This window comes from Rhinoderma darwinii, chromosome 5 (genome assembly GCF_050947455.1).
Source record: "Rhinoderma darwinii isolate aRhiDar2 chromosome 5, aRhiDar2.hap1, whole genome shotgun sequence".
In the NCBI taxonomy this organism is placed as follows: domain Eukaryota; kingdom Metazoa; phylum Chordata; class Amphibia; order Anura; family Rhinodermatidae; genus Rhinoderma; species Rhinoderma darwinii.
The window spans coordinates 282,942,644-282,963,732 of NC_134691.1; the positions used below are offsets into that span (position 1 = coordinate 282,942,644).

The 21,089-nt window shown below is 37.1% G+C and overlaps 1 protein-coding gene across 4 annotated transcripts in view; it reads right to left on the reverse strand.

Annotated features, from left to right (window-relative positions):
* Positions 1–21,089, reverse strand: part of KCNH8 (potassium voltage-gated channel subfamily H member 8) — a 362,579-nt gene that overhangs the window by 23,750 nt on the left and 317,740 nt on the right. For all 4 annotated transcript variants that reach the window (XM_075827220.1, XM_075827218.1, XM_075827219.1 and 1 more), the window contains 3 exons: positions 16,258–16,592; positions 2,862–2,962; positions 2,210–2,233 (listed from right to left, as the gene is read on the reverse strand). In XM_075827220.1, the coding sequence (XP_075683335.1) occupies positions 2,210–2,233; positions 2,862–2,962; positions 16,258–16,592 (460 nt within the window). The remainder of the gene's footprint in view (positions 1–2,209; positions 2,234–2,861; positions 2,963–16,257; positions 16,593–21,089) is intronic.

Below are 21,089 nucleotides of genomic sequence, written 5' to 3' on the forward strand. Positions count from 1 at the left end.
AGAGATGAAACTTGTAAAACTCTTCTTGATAATTAAAACAAAATATTTTCTTGGAGATATTAACTGAACGGTCACTTTTTTTTAGAGACACCCATCTAGTAGAACGTTGGACCTCCTTTGGCCTTCAGAACCGCAGAGATTCCACTATGTTTTTGAAATAATTCTGCAGGAATGTTGACCTATGCGGACGGGATAACTTCTCGCAATTGCCGCTAAAGTTTCCTCATGCTATAGGTAACACCGCTGCCATGAAAGGATGAAGTGAATTTGGTCGGCCAAAATGCATAGGTAAGCCATACTTTTAAAAGTCCCACCACAGTGGACCCAAGGTCTGCTGAGAAAAACATTCCCCACACTGTTACTCCACCTGGACCAGCCTTAAATGCTAGTGTTCATCAGTTCATGCTACTTGCGCCAAATTCTGACACTCCCATCAGCATGGTGCAACAAAAATCTGGATTCATCTGACCAGGTGATGTTTTTTCACTGTTCAGTGATCCAATTTTTTTGCTATTCTGCTCACTGCTGTCTTGCCTTTCTGTTTTCCTTAGAAAGCAATGGCACTCGAATTGCTCATCTGCTGATATAGCCCTAAATAAGTACCAACCATTATAAAGCTATGTTATAAAAGGCCATGTAAACCTTTGTAGCCTTGTTTTTTAATTAAATATATGTGTTAAATATGTGTTTTAAAAAAACAAACAAATTGACATTTATACAAAATTTTCTTTACTTTTTGCGATGCAGCTTCTATGCACTATACATAGAAGCTGCATAGTACCGCTGTAATCTAAATCTGTCAGTAAGTTGGACTGATCACATTTAAGTTAAATAAACATAGAATTTTTAAGCTAAAAATTATATTGTTGGAAGTAGACTTTAGACTGTAAGATCTTGTTTTTTCTCCATTCCACCCCAAAAAAACTATTTTGGTGCCCAATAAACTATGATTGGTGGGGTTAAAATTAGTATACAAGCACCCCTATCAATCTTGTCTACTACAGTACAAAGATAGTTAAGGCACTTAAATGGATACAATATGCAGATTACAGAGATACTGGTACCCGAATTACAAATTACTGGAAAATAATTTACATGCCGCTGACCCATTTATCCAATAGTGTAATTTTATCTCATGCAAGTCAGAGATACGTAATAATGTATCAAGTGATATTTTCCCTTGTGTCGTAAAATTATGCTACTTGATAAATTTGGGTCAACGAGCTGTCATACAGAATTACCAGTGAATGCACTTTTAAAAGTATATCAATGGGGAATGCAATCTTCTCTAGAACTGAGAAGAATTAAAGAGAAAAGACAATGAAAGAACATTTTAAGATAAATATAATGCCGTTGATATTATGCGGTTTGTGAAAAGTGTCTAACGAAACTTTAATTTTTTATAAAAAAAATGAGAATCCATCCAACCAATTTTTTTAATCTATCTATCTATCTATCTATCTATCTATCTATCTATCTATCTATCTATCTATCTATCTATAAATATGTGTTTGAAAAAAAATTATAAGTATCTGACCACATATGGAAAGTCTGGGCAATAAACATTGATATCGTTTCTAACATTGCTCTTTTTTTTAAAAGTTTTTTTGTTGTTACAAAATGTAATATGCAGCACAGTTAGTCCTGTACTTTAGGCCTCATTTGATCATTGTTGCCTAGTATTGAACCAACCAATCACATCTGTGCAATATGGTGGGGGTTGATGTAAGGAATAGCAGAACTTGACACTGCCTTTCCTTGGAAGGTGTTTGTACACACTGGGGCTGATTTACGATTGGTGCTACGCCAGATTTCTGGCCTTTTTTGGCGCAAATAATTTTTTACACATTTATCAATGAAATGTGCCAAAAAGAATAGATCTTTGCATCTCGCCCGACAAGGGGATGTGGCTTAGTGGAAAAGGCAAAAAAAGTGGTCTAAAGGAAGCCAACCAAGATGGTATAAAGTTAAACAGAAGTATCTAAAAGTGCGCCAAATTTATCACCACGCATCAGCCATGTGATACATTTGTCGCATCTAGTCTAATTTCTAGCTGTCTGAATTTAAGACAGTGTTAATAAATCTGCCCCAATGTCTATACACATGGAAGAAAAAAAGATACATTACGTGTTTTGCAAAATCTCAGATATAACTGAATTTTTGCAGCAAATATTCAAAGCAAAGGAGGGAAGGATGACAGGCTGCTTACCTGTAGTTATGCAACTGGACTCCTCTGATAGTTGCAGAAATTTAAAAGAATAAAAATATATAAATATATTATAGGACCAGCCGACATATATAAATGTTACAGGGGTGGACATAGACAGCATTGGCCTCCTGTGCATGGAAAACATGTAGGCTCTTTATTATGTATCAACTAGTTTGTTAAGAGCAACATGCTAATCATATAGCTTCTTTCTAGTCTTTCAATGCTTCAATGGTGAGCCAATTTCTAAGGTAAATTGTAATTTATAAATAATTATGAGCCATGGCAACAAACAACAGTCCTTTACATGCAATCTAGTAGACAGTGGAAAGAACTGTTTTTGTTTTTTTTTAATATGGTGGTGGGCCCTTTGCGTAAATGCTGCACATGGAATGTCCGCCTCTGAAATGTTCATTGCGTAGCTTAATTTATTTACTTTTTTTCATCAAGTAAGATTATTATATTTTTTTTACACACTTAAAGGAAAATATCCTCCAACCTCCTTCAAATCACTTTTTTTCAAAAAATAATCTGATTCCATTCTGATTGTATGTCCCCTATAAAAACATAGGTTTTTGTATATATTTCAGTGCAAAAAGTGAAAACTACAAACAGATTGTTGTTACTCAAGTAGAAATCATTACACATACAATACCTCTTTTATTTAATCGTGCTTGTTGTCTCATGCGATAAGCTTCAAAATCAAATGCTTGACCTTCTTCGTTGCCATTATTATCTTCGATTCCATCAACAACTCTGTTAGAAGACAAATATATGTCATAAATACTGTTTATGAATGTTATAATTACGCCGGCATAGATTTTATCTTAAATTCATTTTTTTGTTGTCCGATCCTCCTGATTGTAACAGTATTTGCCATCAATCTATTGTGTAAGAGGAGAGCCCATCTGACGCAGAAATTCCCCATTGACGGAAATAAGTAATAGATAGATTGGACTTTTATCTGTTATTCTGTGTATGTTGCTGACATTTTTTCACCAAAAAAAATGGGGGATATAAACCTATATATAAAACACAAAAAACAGCAATTTCTTTTTGTATTTTATAAATAAATAAAAACCTTCAAAATCCAGAGAGATTTTTTTTTGCAATTTTGAGCTACATTTACGTGGAGTCCATTGCATTTTTCAAATTATGTATAATTATATTTTAAGAGTTACAGTTTGCATTTTGCCATGTTCATAAAAATATCTTTAGCATTTTTAAATGCTTAACCACTATTAACCATGTTTCACCTAAGGATTCATATGGGCAATTCAGCTTAAATGAGGACAACATATGGCCATTGACTCCTCCAGTGGCTTGTATAATTCAGTAACTGGTATGTTTTCAACAACAAAACCTTAAAGGAACAGTGTTACCACCATTTTTTTTTTAATATGTTAAAAATGTTAGTGCTTTATTAAAAACGTTTGGATTAATTTGTGTGTTTGTGTGTTACTTTTTCTTATTTTTACACTTTTTCTTCCCTATGGGGGCTGCCATTTTTTTTTCCATTTCTGTATGTGTCGATTAATGACACATACAGACATGGAATACAGCAGCTCCAGTCCCATAGGGACTGCGAACGGGGCCCGTTCCATCCACGAACATGTACGCCGCTGTGTGGGAACGGCGCATGCGCCACTCCCACACAGTTCAATTTGAAATGCGCGCCGTCCGGCGCCATTTTCCTGTAGACCGGAAGTCGCGGCCGGACAGTAAGATTACTACTTCCGGTCGCGGCTTCCGGAATTGTGCACATGGAGCAGCGGCAGCAGACGGAGCGGATGGACCGGAGGGAGCGGCGGCGACTGGAGCAGGTAAGGGATTTCTATGTATGTTTGTGTTTCAGTGTGTTTTACTACTGTATGTAAACCTTCTACACTGTGTATTAGCTCAAAAAATGGTGACACACAGTGTAGGAGGTTAGACCGTTCAAACCCCTCGTTTCTCCCGGCACTAGCCAGGATAAAGGAGGGGGGGATGCTGAGAGCTCACTAGAGCGAGGGATTTTTACCAAATTTTGCAGCATAAAGCAATGTGGTTGCTTTACCACATGCAATGCTGCAATTTTGGGAATGGCTCCATCTAGTGACCAGCAATGGGAAATATTATAAATTAGAATCCAATTGAATCCAATTTATAATATTTCCTGACTCGTGAAAAAAAAAAAAAAAATTAGAACAATGTTTAATCACCTACACACTAATTGTTTAACTAAAAAAAAAACAACATGTTTTGCTGGCAACACATTCCCTTTAATGCTGTATCTGGTAAATCATAAGGGGGCTACAAAAGAAGAGTCTCATAGAACATTATGAGAATGATACAATTACAGCACATGCTAAAATTAATTTACCTTTAATAATGATAACATTTGTTTTTGCAAATATACTATTTGTAATGTGAGACAATTCCTTTTTGGCTTAACTTTGATTTACATGTATAGTCAGTTTATCATTATCATTACTTAATATCCTTTATGTTTAAATACTTTTTAGTCTCATAACCAAGTACTTACAGAAAGCACACACTAAGGGCAAGGACATACTCCTCTGCTGCCCATGTGCTGTACCAGTTTTTATTATTATAATTTTTATTATTATTATAATTTTTTATTATTATTTTTATTTAATTTTTATTTTATTATTATTATTTTTATTTAAAAGGAAAGGTATAGCTGACTGTAAGTGTAGATTGCAGATAATGATGTTATCAATTTTTTTATTTTTGCTAAGAACAGGTACAGTATACAATCAAGGGGCAATTGACCACTCTGTGCTTACTCCCCAGGAGGCCTGCTACTGCCCTAAATATCTTTTAATATTTTAATATATATAATATATTTTAGTATATACTTGTATTCTCCAGGTAATAACAATGCTGGAGCACCTTTTCTTATAACTCTAAGTGGTGTTGTTCCTCTGTTATTTCTCCTGAAAATGTATGAATAAATTAACAACCAGCATCACTGTTCCCCCTTGTCATTAGGGTATGTCTCTACACAGTCCTACACCACCTGCACTGATTGAACAATGTGCTAGTGTGTGTGTGTGTGTGTGTGTGTGTGTGTGTGTGTGTGTGTGTGTACACGAGTGTAACCCCCTCCATCATTTATCCTCCATATTTCACTGAAGTAAACATAATAAAATAGACTAAATAACAAAGATTGCAGATGTTGTCATCTTTCAATGTGCTGTCATCTACAACTATGGGGAACTGAGCGTATAATTTTGCAAGAACGAGTATATGACATGATTTGCTGACACTGTAATTATATTGAGGCCTGAGGCAGAGAATTATTGTACTGCAGCTTGTACTATACAATTTGCTTATTTGCCATAATAAGGAAACCTAACTGAGAAACAGAAAATCTATAATGTAAAATTCATTAATATATAAAATATATCTGGGAATAATTATATAATACATGCATTGTCTACCAAATTCTTTACTTCCAGAGCTTTATAAACGAAATAAGCTCACACAGTAAAGCTTGCATGCAGAAATCCAGCAATCCTGTCGTACTATGATATATGATCGAGTATTTTCTATGAAGACAAATGAATCTCTCTTGCTCAGTCTATTTTAGTTCAGTTGACATTCTTGCTTTGCCTTTTATTTGTGAAACTTGTCAATCATTTGAGGCTTGCACCATTTACTTGTGAATGCCTGAGGCAGAAGATCCAGGTCAGCTTTCCTATTCCCACTGTGTCAAGACACAAGATATCGGAAATAAAAGGACAGCAAAGATAAAATAGCCCAATTATTACATGCAGGAAACTTTTATGGAACTATTAGTATAATTAGATGTCATTGCTTGTTTAGATTGTAGCATTCCAATAAGTATTTCTCTGCAGCTTAAATGAGTAACTCGTATGCCAAACTTCCCACCCATTCCATTCATTAGGCAGGTTTGAGAGAAGTATGAATTCTCTACTATATACTGTAAATATGAAGGTTCTCATACTTGCATAGTTTTACTGAACTTAAGATCTTATGCTATAGGACATATTATATGCCCTATATGTATTATAATTATACATAAGATAACTAGATCCGTTTTTTTTTTTTGTTTTTTTTTAAATTATTATATGTCTGTGTTTCATGTTTTTCTTGACATACTGTATACTCTAAATCAGTGGTCCCCAACCAGTCGCTTGGGAGCCACATGTAGCTCGCAACCTCCTGCTCTGTGGCTTACCATAGAAACCCTGTATTTTAACAATATGCTCTTGTAACAATATGACATCCACATTAACAATATTACAGACATATCCTATCATGAAACTATCAGTGGCACTCTGTGTGGGCGATTCGGTGCTCTTGGGTTTGGTTCCCACCCTGTAGATCATAGACAGGTAAATCAAAAGCACTCCGAAGTAGAGGTGAATTGTAGTTTTCTTTATTCAAGGTGGAGCAAAATTAGTGTAATGTTTCAACCTTTTTACTGGCCTTTATCAAACACTTTTTGCTGCGGTAGATAGGGCTTGTTGCCATGGATAGCGACATTTAAAAGTGGTATATCCCAGCTCCATATCACTTCTAAGTTCCACTATCCACTTCAGAAAGCCCTATCTACTGCAGCAATATGAGTTGATAAAGGCCAGTGAAAAGGCTGAAATGTTACACTAATTTTGCTCCACCTTGAATAAAGAAAACTGCAAGACATATCCTATGATCAGAAAAGTGTCAATTTGGGTGGTGAAATATCAGTGTATTAAATTTCAATCTGAAATATTTACCTGAAAATTGAAATTTCATGATTGTTTAATATTATATAATTTTTACTTAAATGTGGTTCCTGGCCATCACTCAAAATTAAATGTGTCTCACAAGGTATAAAACGTTAGGAACACTGCTCTACATGATACAAATTTAAAGTTGAACAAGGGAAAAGAGGGACCACAAAGGCACTGCTTAATAATGAAATGAACCCAAGTTCATGTTTAATGGAAGGTAAATGATAATAAAGATGCTACGCATTTCAACGCGGACCGGCGTCTTCATCACTTGCCTCACTTGTAATAATACTATTACAGGGGTTATGTGGGGACCGAAAAGTATAAAGAGTGTATTCACTGCAGTATGTAAGTACACTCGCTAATATACATTCCGTTCCCTCGCCGTGCTGATTATGAGATTTTAATTGATTTTCATAGCGCTGGCGGGGGACCAGAAGTCTAGTTGTACAGTCTTCCTTCATGATGAAATTACTCTTCGTCATGTGACCGGTCCACTGTACTCTATGTACAAACAGTAGCAGTAGTTACTGCTTGTACATAGATTACAGCAGTGATTACAGCTTTTCGGTCCCCACATAACCCCCTTAATAGTATTATTAATCATAATAATAATTATTGACTTTTAATTTTCAATCCCCTTTTGCTATTAAAATATTTGAATTATGACGATGCTGCTTTGATTTAAGTATTATTTTCTAATGACTAACTTAACAGCTGTTATTATTAGTACTATAACTACTACTACTACTACTACTACTACTACTACTACTACTACTACTACTACTGCTAATCTTTTTATTTTCCTGTCAACCGAGCTGTTGTTAAAGGTTTATTATTACATGCAGGGTCTGCTTTTATATGTGAATGCTTTAGGTAAATAATAATATACAAATCATAATTTGATTCAATGGTGTTGTTGTCAACACTGGGTGCTGTTGTATGGAAGTGTTTTTTTTATATTAACAATTAGGAGAGTACTGACAATGGGATGGTACACAATAGTCTTTGGGCCTAAAGCAACAAAAATTATTAACAGTCATATCATAGTTCACCATAATGCACCGTTCTGTTTTTTTTTCTCAGTTCACTGTAAATCCAAATGAAAGCTTTGTTTTGATTGTTGATATTGGCATCAAGGCCACTTTTTCTCTTACCTCTTAATATGAATTTTTGGAAGTGAAGTATTTCAGTAAACTGTAATATTGTTTTTCATGTTCTTAGCTATGTTATACAATAAAAACATAAATGTAGCTAGAAGCTGGAATTAATTGGGCATAAAAAGAGCCTAAATAAATTTTATAAGTCATTAAATATATTGTATTTTTCATAACTTGTTATGCTTGTCAACTATTTATGGAGTTGATCAAGGGTAGGAGTAAAAGGGTGTCCTGTACCAGCTAAAGCAGACGTTGGGCAGTCTAAAGACAGCTGGACACCTGCACTAACGGGCGGGATCGATTTCAACATCGATCTCACCCGTTTTAACCCCTTTGATGCGGCGCTCAATAGCGTCAAGTGGTTTTGGATGGAGGGTGCTTCCTCTCTCACCCCATCGGCACCCTGTAATTGCAATAGCTGGGTGCCAATGTCTTCTATGGCAGCCAGGGGCCTAACAAGGGCACCCAGGTTTGCCCAAAGTGGATGCCTGCTAAGCCATGCCTGAGGCATGACCTAGCAGGTGCCTGTCAGTTTTACACTGGAAGGAAATAATACGCTGCAATACAGAAGTATTGCAATTTATTATAAAAGCGATCAAAAGATCGCATAGTGAAGTCCCCTAGTGGGACTAAAAATAAAGTTGTCAAAAAGTTGAATAAAGTTAATAATGAATAAACAAAAATTCCAAATAAAAAAAACTGAAAAACCCACTTTTTCCCTTATAAAATAATTTTATATGAAAAAAAACCAAAAAAATGTAAACATTACACATATTTGGTATCGCCATGCAACGTGTAATACCCCCCTTTAAAGCAATTATGTTATTTAACCCGCACGGTGAATGCCGTAAAAAATAAAATAAAAATCAATGCCAGAGTTGCTGTTTTCTATTTATCCTGCCTTAAAAAAAATGTGATTAAAAGTGATCAAAAAGTCGCATGTACTCTAAAATTATACCAATAAATACTAGCCCTCATACAGCTGCATCGTCGTAAAAATAAAACAATTATGGCTGCTAAAACAAAACGACACAAAAACAAATAATTTTGAAAAAAAAAAGGTTTTTACTGTGTAAAAGTAGTAAAACATATAAAATCTGTATAAATTTGATATCGCCACAATCGTAATGACCCACTAAATAAAGATAGTATGTTATTTATACCACACAGTAAACGGCGTAAATCTAAGACGCAAAAAAGAGTGGCGAAATTTATGGTTTTTCGTCCATTACGCCCACAAAAAAGTTAATAAAAGTTAATCAATAAATTATATGTACCCCAAAATGGTGGTATTAAAAAATACAACCTGTCCGGCAAAAAACAAGACCTTATACAGCTATGTCGACGCAAAAATAAAAAAGTTATCTCAGAATGCGACGATGGAAAAAACTCAAAAAATAACGTGGCTTAAAATTAAGGTTTAAAATGGGCTGGTCATTAAGGGGTTAAAGGGATACTCCATTGTGCCTGGGCCAATGCATAGCAACAGTCCAAGAATATACTGGATGACAACGGCAAATCTCCCTAGCCTTGTGTATTCTGCTGTTGTCATTGAATCTCCCCCAGGCTACTTCCTATAGATGATGTGGGGGGAAAAATTCCCAACATTTATGGCAGGTGCGGCTGATGATGGCTAAACATTACTAGAGAAGTCGGATGATAAAAAATAGTGATGTAATATTAAAATTACACTTAAAATATTAGGCTGCTGCTCTTCCCACTAACAGTGTTCAGTGTTCAGGTGGAAAAGCAGGAACCTGGCTAAAGAGAGGGCTATTGTGAGAAGTGCGAAAAGTGAGCTGAGGAAGCTGCCAAAACTGTGAGAATGCGACAACACCAGCCGGTGGACCGTAGTCTGTGGGTCCTGGAGGTAATCCGGTGCTGGACAGGAGGCTCCTCATGTGTGCAGTGTGTACATGTGTGCAGTGTCATGTGAGCTATAGTCAGTGAGGATGGACAGGAGCCTCCCACATAAGACAGTAGGGTAGTGAGGCCAGTGCAGCAAGTTGCAGCCTAGGAGGCCTGAATTTACTGGACATCCCCTGCATTAGAGAGGAGTGCCCTCAACTCTGTCCAACAAAAGAGTAAGCCAATCAGCCATCAGCCGGCAGCCTGAACCGCCACTTGTAAGAGACTGTGCGTCTCATATTGAGAATGTTCATTTGAACTCCATTTAATCTCTTCTACAACAAACTTGCAAGAGCCGTACACCATTCTAGGAGGTCACCACTACAAGGCAGTTGCCAATCGATAATTTCTGACACTTTCTGCAGTGGGCTGGAATTTGCATACTGCCTGTGACACGTATGTTATTTCAGAGGCACAGTCTATTGTTTTAGAACTGTATCTTTGGCTCTCAGGTATCCTGCATAAAATTTGGAAAGATCTCTAGCTTTTAAAAGATGTGATTTGGCCACAATACCCTATATAATGTTTGTGCATCCTGGGGCATGTATGATTTCTACAATCAATATGGCGGTTAGCAGCTGGATTATTCTCTTTTAAATAGCACACTGTAAGGGCATGTTCACACAGGGTGGATACACTGCGTAAAAGTACGCAGCGTATCCGTCCTGGTTCCTGCAGGGAATTCTGTCCGAAATCCATAATGTGGTGCTGTTTTTCAGGCCGGAATGTGTGCAACAGCACATAAAAAAAAGTCTATACTTACCAGTAGCCATAGCCACGCGTTCCTCTGACATCCTGAAGCCTGGGTCGACGTTTCATCACATGTGATCGCTGCAGCAGTCACATAAGATGAAAAGTCATCCCTGGAGGCCGGGCTGGATACAGAAGCAGAGAGATCTGGGTAAGTATAATATATTTTTTTCTGAGTTGCAATTTTTTCGGTGGAATCGCAGTTTTTCCACCGAGAAAATCGAGACATCTGCTATTTGTTTCGGGTTTTTACAGTTGAATTCAATGGGGAAAGGGCGCAACAGAAAAGCAGCGATTCCGCAGCATAAGGCGGTTGACATGCTGCGGATTAAAAAAACGCAATGCAGGTCAAATTTATGAACGTTTTTTCGGCAGATTTTTCACGCAGCGTGTGGATGAGATTTGTTCAAATCTTATCAGCTCTGCTGCTACTGTATTGCGCTGCAGACCTGGCCTAATAATGTGTACTAGGTTAGGAGGTGGTAATTATGATTTCATGTGTCTGCTGCAGTTTCTCTTCAACTTTAGTGTCTAAATAGTTTACTTTACAAATAATTCACATTTGAATAAATTTGGAGACAAGATTAAGCTACCAGGAAAAATATATCTATGCACTGGAGTCTGTGTATAGAAGTTTTCCCCTTTTATGTGTTCTCTGCATGAGACTACAGAAGACACTCATGTAATCTTCCAGTAATGAAGTTCTGGCACTGTGGTTGGAATTGGGATTTCTCTGTAATTTAAAAGACTTGACATAGTGCCTGCTTTGGAAAGCCAATATTGAGAGGATGGGGTCGGCACACAGCCACGGAAACATATTTAGTTTTTCAAAATTATTAATCAAAGTTAAAAAAATATGAGTGTTACATTTTGCTTGAAGGGAGAATTCCTCTGTTAATATATAGCTGAAAATAATACGAAAATACTAAATATTTCAAAAAGAAAAATGCATTTTTTGGGGAATTATTTTACCAGCTGGAAAATAATACTTTTAAATAAATACGTTTTAGTGTAAAGGTCTTTTAAAAAAAGGACTGATTTAAAGTCTGAAATAAAAAGTATTTACTGAAAGGATGGTAAGATGAATAAATGCAGAGATAAGAAATAAATGTCACCATTTTAATGAGTAGATAAAAGTGAATCGATGTAGACTAGGAACAAGATCTATAGCTTGAAATAAAATATATTTTGCAATATATATATATATATATATATATATATATATATATATATATATATATATATATATATATATATATATTTGTATACAGGTTCGTCTCAATGAATTAGAATATCATCAAAAAGTTAATTTCTTTCAGTAATTCAATTCAAAAAGTGAAACTCATATATTATATAGATTCATTACACGCAGAGTGATCTATTTCCAGCATTTTTTTTATTTTAATGTTGATGATTATGACTAACAGTTAATGAAAACCCAACATTTAGACTCTCAGAAAATTAGAATATTATATAAGCCCAATTTCAAATAATTTTAAAATTGAAATGTTGGCCTACTGAAAAGTATGTACAGTATATGCACTCAATACATGGTCGGGGCTCCTTTTGCATGAATTACTTAATCGATGCTGCGTGGCATGGAGGCGATCAGCCTGTGCAACTGCTGAGGTGTTATGGAGGCCCAGGTTGCTTTGATAGCGGCCTTCAGCTCGTCTGCATTTTTGGGTCTGGTATCTCTCATCTTCCTCTTGACAATACCCCATAGATTCTCCACTGGGTTTAGGTCAGGTGGGTGTGTTGGCCAATCAAGCACAGTGATACTGTGGTTATTAAACCAGATATTGGTACTTTTGGCAGTGTGGGCAGGTGCCAAGTCCTGCTGGAAAATGAAATCAGAATCACCATAAAGCTTATCAGCAGAGGAAAGATTGAAGTGCTCAAAACTTTCCTGGTAGACGGCTACATTGACTCTGGACTTGATATAACACAGTGGACCAACACCAGCAGATGACATGGCTCCTCAAACCATCACTGACTGTGGAAACTTCACACTGGACCGCAAGCAACTTGGATTGAGTCCCTCTCCGTTCTTCCTCCAGACTCTGGGACCTTGATTTCCAAATGAAATACAAAATTTACTTTCATCTGAAAACAGGACTTTGGGCCACTGAGCAACAGACCCGTCCTTTTTCTCCTTAGCCCAGGTAGGACGCTTCGGACATTTTCTCTGGGTCATGAATGACTTGACACAAGGAATGCGACAGTTGTAGCCCATGTCCTGCATATGTCGGTGTGTAGTGGCTCTTGAAACACTGACTCCAACCACAGTCCACTCCTTGTGAATCTGCCCCAGATTCTTGAATGGCCTTTTCTTGACAATCCTTTCAAGGCTGCGGTTAACCCTGTTGCTCGTGCACTTTTTTCTACCACACTTTTTCCTTCCTCTCAACTTTCCATTAATATGCTTGCATACACTCTGTGAACAGCCAGCTTCTTTAGCAATGTACTTTTCTGGCTTACCCTCCTTGTGAATGTCTTCTGGACAACTGTCAAGTCAGCAGTTTTCCCATGATTGTGTAGCCTACTGAACCAGACTGTTGGACCATTTGAAGGCTTAGGAAAACTTTGCAGGTGTTTTATGTTGATTAGCTGATTAGGGTGTGAGACCATGAGTCTCTACAATCTTGAACTTTTACCCAATATTCTAGTTTTCTGAGAGACAAAATGTTGGGTTTTCATTAACTGATAGCCATAATCTTCTACATTTAAAGAAAAAGTGCTGGAAACCACAATTAATTAAGTAAATAAACTATTTGCTGACATTCTAATTCATTGTGAAGGACCTATATATATATACATATATATATATATATATATATATATATATATATATATATATATATAGTAGCAGTGCAGCTAGCTACTAAGGGGCAGGATTTGGGTCCCGGGTTATATATTTCAAAAGGTCTGGGTTGCTGGAGTGGAAGAGAATAGTAAAAGTTCCACTCCGTCTTCAGGACAGTGCCGGGTTTGGGCTGCCTTATGAGTCTCATCAGCTGTGAAGGCTCCTTTAAGAAAGGTGTGATCTATTCACACAATGCTCCCAGTCTCAGGAAGACAGGTATTTCCAGCCTGTGGGAGTCAGAGGTTCTGGTAAGAACATATGTTTGTTGTGAGGTGCTGGGCAGAAGGCCTTTCACCTTGATAGCTAGGGAAGCTGCATGTTTAGTTAGAGGTGGGACGGCCTAGGGTTTATTTTTGAACTGTTTTGTAAAACTGCTTTTCCTGTATGAAGATAATAAAGCTGGTTGCAGCCAGTTTCAGACCGAATCCACTGTGTTGGAGTGAAAATCCTTCAATGTGCCAAACATCTTACCCTGGAGATGGCGATCCTGTGAGCTAACTTACCCCAAGTTGTCACAATATATATATGTATATTTAGATGGTAAAAAATAGCAGCACTTCAGAAATAATTCAGGGTGCTATGCAAACTTTACCTTGATCCACCCTAGTCCACCAGGTACACAAAAAGATCGTGGTCCTATGAGGGGGCTGAAACATAGCATTTACATGGATGAATAAACCACTTTTTGTACTTTGAACCGTTACCGGAGTGCTGCGATTTTTTTAATCTAATAAGCGCTATAATGCTGATAACTACAGTGTAAATTGTGTTTCAAAACGTTTATTATTTGCAAAGTTATGAGCATTTTTCTAAATATGCTAATTTGGCTATACTTGCCAAATCGGAGGTAACTCTTTCTTTTCGCTCTGGGCGGTGTAATATTTTCTGTATGACTCTGTCCAATCAGCTTCATACAGTTCTCCTGTTCCCAGCCCAGCAACACAGCATGATCTCGTGATTGAAGCTGAGATCAAGCTTGGCTGGGAACAGGAGAACTGTACAATGCTGATTGGACAGCGTCATACAGAAAATATTACACCGCCCAGAGCGAAAAGATTTACCTCCTATTTGGCAAGTATAGCGAAATTGGCATTTTTAGAAAAAAGCACATAACTTTGCAAATAATAAATGTTTTGATACACAATTTACACTGTAGTTATCAGCATCATAGCAGCTATTAGATTTGTTAGGAGATAGGGAATTAATAAACTATCAATATGTAAAAGAATAGACAGCACGGCACTCACCACTTGCAAAAAAGGTTTCTTTTTATTCTATGTTGAGGCAGGCAACACGGGATTAAAAGACAATAGAGCCTACGACCGTTTCACGTCCTCCAGACGCTTTATCAAGGCATCAGAGCCCTGCAACTATTATATGAAGCCACACCACACTGAGTTCATACCCTGACTCCTCCTTATGCGAGCTGAATATAATAACGTTTAGACAGTGAGCTTTCATCTCTCTTTCATGTACTCTCCCTGCTTTTTGGTCCAAATACAAGGGAAGCAGCTTAAAGTTGTGAAATAATGGACATGGTATGTAAAATGTTACAGGGGTGATCCGGGTTTTTAAAATTGAGGGCCATAAATATTAGATCGGTGGGTGTCCAACTCTTGGCATCCCCTCCGATCAACTGTTTGAAGGGACCTCTTCAATGTTTACATGGTTTCCTTCTTGTTCACACTGTTGCATTTGTAGCAGCTGTATTGCACCAGTGTCCCATTCACAGCGTACAAGCGCCATGGCCCCTTCAAACAGCTGATTGGCGGGGGCACCAAGAGTCGGACCCCCGCTGATCTAATATTGATGGCCTAATCTAAGGATAGGCCATCAATTTTAAAAACGCAGATAACCCCTGTAACGGTGTAGTTCTTTAACTAAGGAGCCATTTGGCGAAGCATCCTTATTTATCTGAATGTTTGACCATTATTACCCAACTGAAGTGCCAATTTTCTTTAGTAATTAATTTGCAAATTAATGAAAATTTGGAGTTTGGCTTTAAGCTGTCCACAGATACAGAGATAACATGTCTGATGTGGTCAGTAACAAAGTTGACAAAAAATTGTGGTTTCACTTTAACAAAACAATGCCAGCCTCTTGAAATCTTATTCTCATAGCTTTTAATGGAAGCATCTTGAAAATTTACTATGTAAGTGTAAGGCTCTGTTCACACTGGTGCAATGGCTACCATTTAGAACGGAAACCATGATACTGGGTTGTATTTTTTTTGTGAACAGCATCCAACAGACCCCATTGACTTATAATAGGCTACTTCTGTTTTTTTTTTTCGTTATTATGCAAAAACAGTGATGAAAAGAATAGCAAAGAAAAGCATGCACTTTTTGTGCAGTCAAAAGGTACGGTATATATTTATTGTATGTCGGTATATAACTATTAATTCAGTTATTTTCTATTGCCCAGAGGTTAAACTTGGGTACGGCATTATTTTTTATTATATTTTAATTCTTTTTTTTTTGATTAGTGGTATTTTTAGAGTAACATAAAGGAAATAAATAGAAATAAAATGTAATGAAAATGTAAATGATACAGTAGAAAATATCTCATACATTAGCATGATTCTAACTACTTTGATGTTGCAAAGAAACAAATGATACAAACCTGGGACTTAAATCTGGTGGTCCAAGGCTTGTGACTTTTGGGAGATTAAGCATTAAATTCTTATCCCGTCTTCTACTAAGGTGGGATTCATTTTCCTGCTTTGAGTAAAGATTTGAAGATTTCATTGGTGATTTAAATGGTACATTCCCAGAGAATGGTTTTAGATTGATCCCCAGAGAGCTGTTTAAGGATCTTTTGTATTTAGATGTTGTATTCCGTGTACGTATTGTAGATGGAGATGAAGGCTCATCCTCCTCTGTGTCTTCATCATCATCATCATCTTCAACAATGAATGATAGTCTTTTATTTACACTTCCATTTCCCCTAGTTTCCGTCTGAAAGAAACAAAATATTATTGTATGTTAAAGTTAAATTAAAAAAGAACTCCCATGAAATTTTGTATTGCTGTGCCTGTTTGTAATGGGCATCTTGTGCATCTATCTTCAATCCATGGGCTGCGTTTGGCTTCCCCATTCAGTCACGTGACCTGTAAACTGACTTTCCGATTCACACAGCATATTATGTGTGGACCAGAAGATAGACGCTCGGTGTAAAAATAAATAAAATTTACATGCACAAGATGCCCATTACAAACAGGCACAGCAATAAAAAAATTTAAGTGAGTTCTTCGTTAATGTTTTTTCTAGTAATTTAGCTTTCGCTTATGTTTTTATTAGCAAAACTTGGTATTATAATCAAATTATGGAATAATATTTAAAGTCACCACATTATAAGTGTCCTATCTCCTACATAATCTGATCGGCGCTGTAATGTAGATAACAGCAATGGTTTTTATTTTGAAAAACTGTCATTTTTGAGCAAGTTATAAACAATTTTAGATTTATGCTAATTCGTTTCTTAATAGACAACTGGGCGTGTTTTTACTTTTTTACCAACTGGACGTTGTAAAGAGAAGTGCATGACGCTGACCAATCAGTGACCAATCAGCATCATACACTTCTCATTGTTCCAGCCCAGCTTCTTTCACTGCACAATCACGCTGGAACAATGGGCTGGAACAATGAGAAGTATATGATGCTGATTGGTCACTGATTGGTCAGCGTCATACACTTCTCTTCACAACGCCCACTTGGTCAAAAGTAAAAACACGCCCAGTTGTCTATTAAGAAACGAATTAGCATAAATCTAAAATTGCTTATAACTTGCTAAAAAATGATCGTTTTTCAAAATAAAACCACTGTTATCTACATTACAGCGCCGGTCAGATTATGTAGACTTATAATCTGGTGACAGAGCCTCTTTAAAGAACTGTAATACTTCAACAGAGTTATGGTTAAAGTGGTTTTCTGGTTGCATTGTATTATCAAAGTTACGAGACTTTCTAATATACTTTGGGGAGAATTTATCAACAAGTTTTGCCACTTCAGCGGAATAAAAATAGTCTCAAGTGTTTTGTGCTTAGTGGAAGGGGCAGGGTTACCCATGGCCCCACAAATTTACTATAATTAACACCAAAAATTGGCATAAATTATAGTGGAAATCTACGCCAGATGTAGATTTCAGTTTGTGGCACACGGATAGCTAAACATGCGACACATTTTTTGAGAAGTGTGCGCCTCTTAATAAATTTGTTGCATCTTACTCCTGCTGGCTTCTTTTTAAGATTGGAGTGTTAGTAAATCTGGCCCTTTGTGTGTCTGTTCATCACAGTTTTGTGGATCTTTGCTTGTTGCCAGTAAATGGAAGTGTTCTTCTTTACATTCAATGTCTGAAAACCTGTCCCGATAATGTGCACAACTCAAGTGTAACACAGTTCTCTCTTCTCATGAGCCCAGTAGCACATTTTGAATTCACTGACTGCAAGCATTGATCGAGAAAACTATGAAAAATTGATACACAAAGTATATTTGAAAGTTGCAGAATTTTCCATTATACAATGAATATGCCTTGTTTACATAACATTGAAAAACCCTTTTAACCAATTATGAAGAATAAATAGATTATCTGGTACTAGGACCTGAACTACAAATACAAGAACAAATAACCTTCCAGTTTTACACGGAAAACACCACCACTGAGAAAGAGAGAAAGATAGATGTACAAATGATAACAAATATTTGTATTTATTTACACCTTTTTTAAAAAAATCTGTGTTTGTCATTTAATGTATGTTTCCATGCTATGTGTGTGTCTGTGGAAATAAGTCCAGCTAGACATCTGCAGTATATCAGCAGCTGTAAGTCCACATGTTTTTGAATGCTTATGTTTATGTGTGGATTTAGATGTAACATTCCTCATTTAATTGAAAAGGATGAAACATACATAATATCCTTCTGAAATTTCAGGGCTTGTTGTGCAATTAAAAATCCAATCTGCCCATTCTAAATTCCGTAAAGTAAAAGCCTATTTGCTTTAATGTAGGGTATTTTTTATTTTCTATGCTGAAAATGTGTTCCCATTCTCCATCAAATACCTTTAAAAAGCATTTTAAAATTTAGTTGAGGTGAGGAGTTGATCTTATTTTTAATGAAATTAATAACAACCTTTCTCTCCCCAGTACTTTTTACAGGAGATAACATGCATATTTCAAACATGATCATTGATTTCCGTTGTAAAAAACAGATCCAACTGGATCCTGTTTACTGGCACAAAGAAAAATTTTGCAGGCTATGTTTTTCTGCCCCTTCACAAAACAGGACACTTTAAAAAGATTGAAAAACATAATGTGAACTTGGCGCATAGTAAAAAGGGATTATCCCACGAAGGACATTTATCGCCTGTCCACAGAATAGGAGATGAATGTCTGATTGCTGAGGGCCCCACCACTGGGACCCCTGCTGATTGCTAAATAAGGGGTCTCCAGCCTCGTTCCTCCTCACTGCGCCACTCTGCTGAGGAGGCGTTTGAATTGAGCGGTAGTCAAGCATGTGCCCTACCACGTCATTTAATGTCTATGGGGCTGATGGGAAACAGCCGAATACAGCGCTCGGACGGTTTAATGGTGGGGATCCCAGCAGTGGACCCCCCGTGTATAGACATTTATCAATCATTTGTAAATGTCCCTCTAGGGCTAACCCCTTTAATAGTAACATTCTTGAAGTAAGATGAGGGAGGAATAGTTGTGGAATAGTCTACCGCAGGAGCTGGTCACAGCAGGGACAGTAAATGGCATTAAGGAAGGCTTAACAAAAAAATATAAGGTCTTATGTGTAGAATTTTTTTTTACTTCCCTTTTCCCATCCCTTGGTTGAACTTGATGGACATGTGTCTTTTTTCAACCATACGAACTATGTAACTATGTAACTATGTAACCAAGCAATCTGCTACATCAAGATTACTATTCAAATATCCCAGGTAGGGCCGGATTCACGCCGGCGTTGTGCATCTCGGACGTGAAAAACGGCCGTTTTTCACGTCCGAGGTGCATCCGTGGTCTGCGCTGCAGGGCACGATATCATGCATCCCCCATAGACTAGAGTCTATGGAGGGATGCGTGAAGCGTGAAAAAATAGGACATGTCCTATTTTCTCACGGACCCTTCACACGCTCCGTTGAAACAACGGCCATGTGAATGGCCCCATTGAATTACATAGGTTCATGTGACGGCCATTGTTTTGACGGTCGTCACACGGATGTATAACACTTTCGTCTTAATAAGGCCTAAGGCTAAGTTTACATCTGTGTTGTGAATTCTGTTTCCTGTTCCATCATAGGAGAGAAAAAACTGAAATCAAACTGTGATGGATCAGTTACACTACCGACACCAATAAAGCCACGCTAGTTTTCCATCAAATGTGATGGAATCTGCATTCGAGCCTACAATGTAGATGTGAACAGAGCCTACTTTGGAAAATTGTCTAAACTGATCAAATAGGAATTAGACTAGAATCAGTTTTCGTTTTACTGCCAGTATTGCTGAAGAAAAACAGCATATCATACAAAAAAAGATAAAAACAAAGTAAGAATGATACAAGTTATGTCTTCAATTTTGTACGCAACCTTTCAAACCTGCTTTTATTATAGGATATATCAAACTCCTTTATAGCAATGAAGGTTACAAATATAAGGCGACAATAGCAAATTCTTAGTTCCCTGATACTCTATCACTAGGCTAAAAAGGGGTCAAGCATATAACAGTTCTCCTGGATGTGTTCCCAGAAATAAAATGAATCCATTAATAATTACTGGCTGATTATATCACTGCATTTTACTGAGGCTAATGCATCCATATGAATGTAAAAATAATAAATATTTATAAGCTACTCAGGTATAAAATGACCATGTTATGCAATGAATAAAATTCGTAATTTTCACTAGCACAATTAAAAACCATAACACAAATTTAAACAGTACATATAAATTATATATTCCAAAATGATTGGTCTCTATATCTTTAGCAATGCGAAGTGATATCCCCATTGGATATGATAGTCAATGGTATCTATCTAGTGCTGGTTAACTGTAATTTAAATAAAGTATAAATAAATAAATAAATATAAGACCCTTACTAGAGCATATTGAGAAAAAAAAAGAAATTGTTTTTATATCTGTGTTAGTTCTGGTAGTGACCAATGCCCATTTTTATAGAAGTCTATGAGAATGAATTAAAATGCCTTGTCACCCATTTGCATCCAATGTTGCTATCCGTTTATATCCATTCTTGTAATGTCCGTGGCTGCGGGCTGTCAGCTCCAGCCTCCCGCTGACAGCCGCAGCCACGAGTCAGCAAGTGCTGGCCCCAGCCTCCTCCTCAGGAGACGCCAGCGCTCGTATCCACTCACCTCCGCCGGAGCCCGCAGGGTGCGCGCGCACGCTCGTCCCCGCTCACCGGACATCTTGAACGACCTTTGACCCGTGAGTACCCTGGGCTA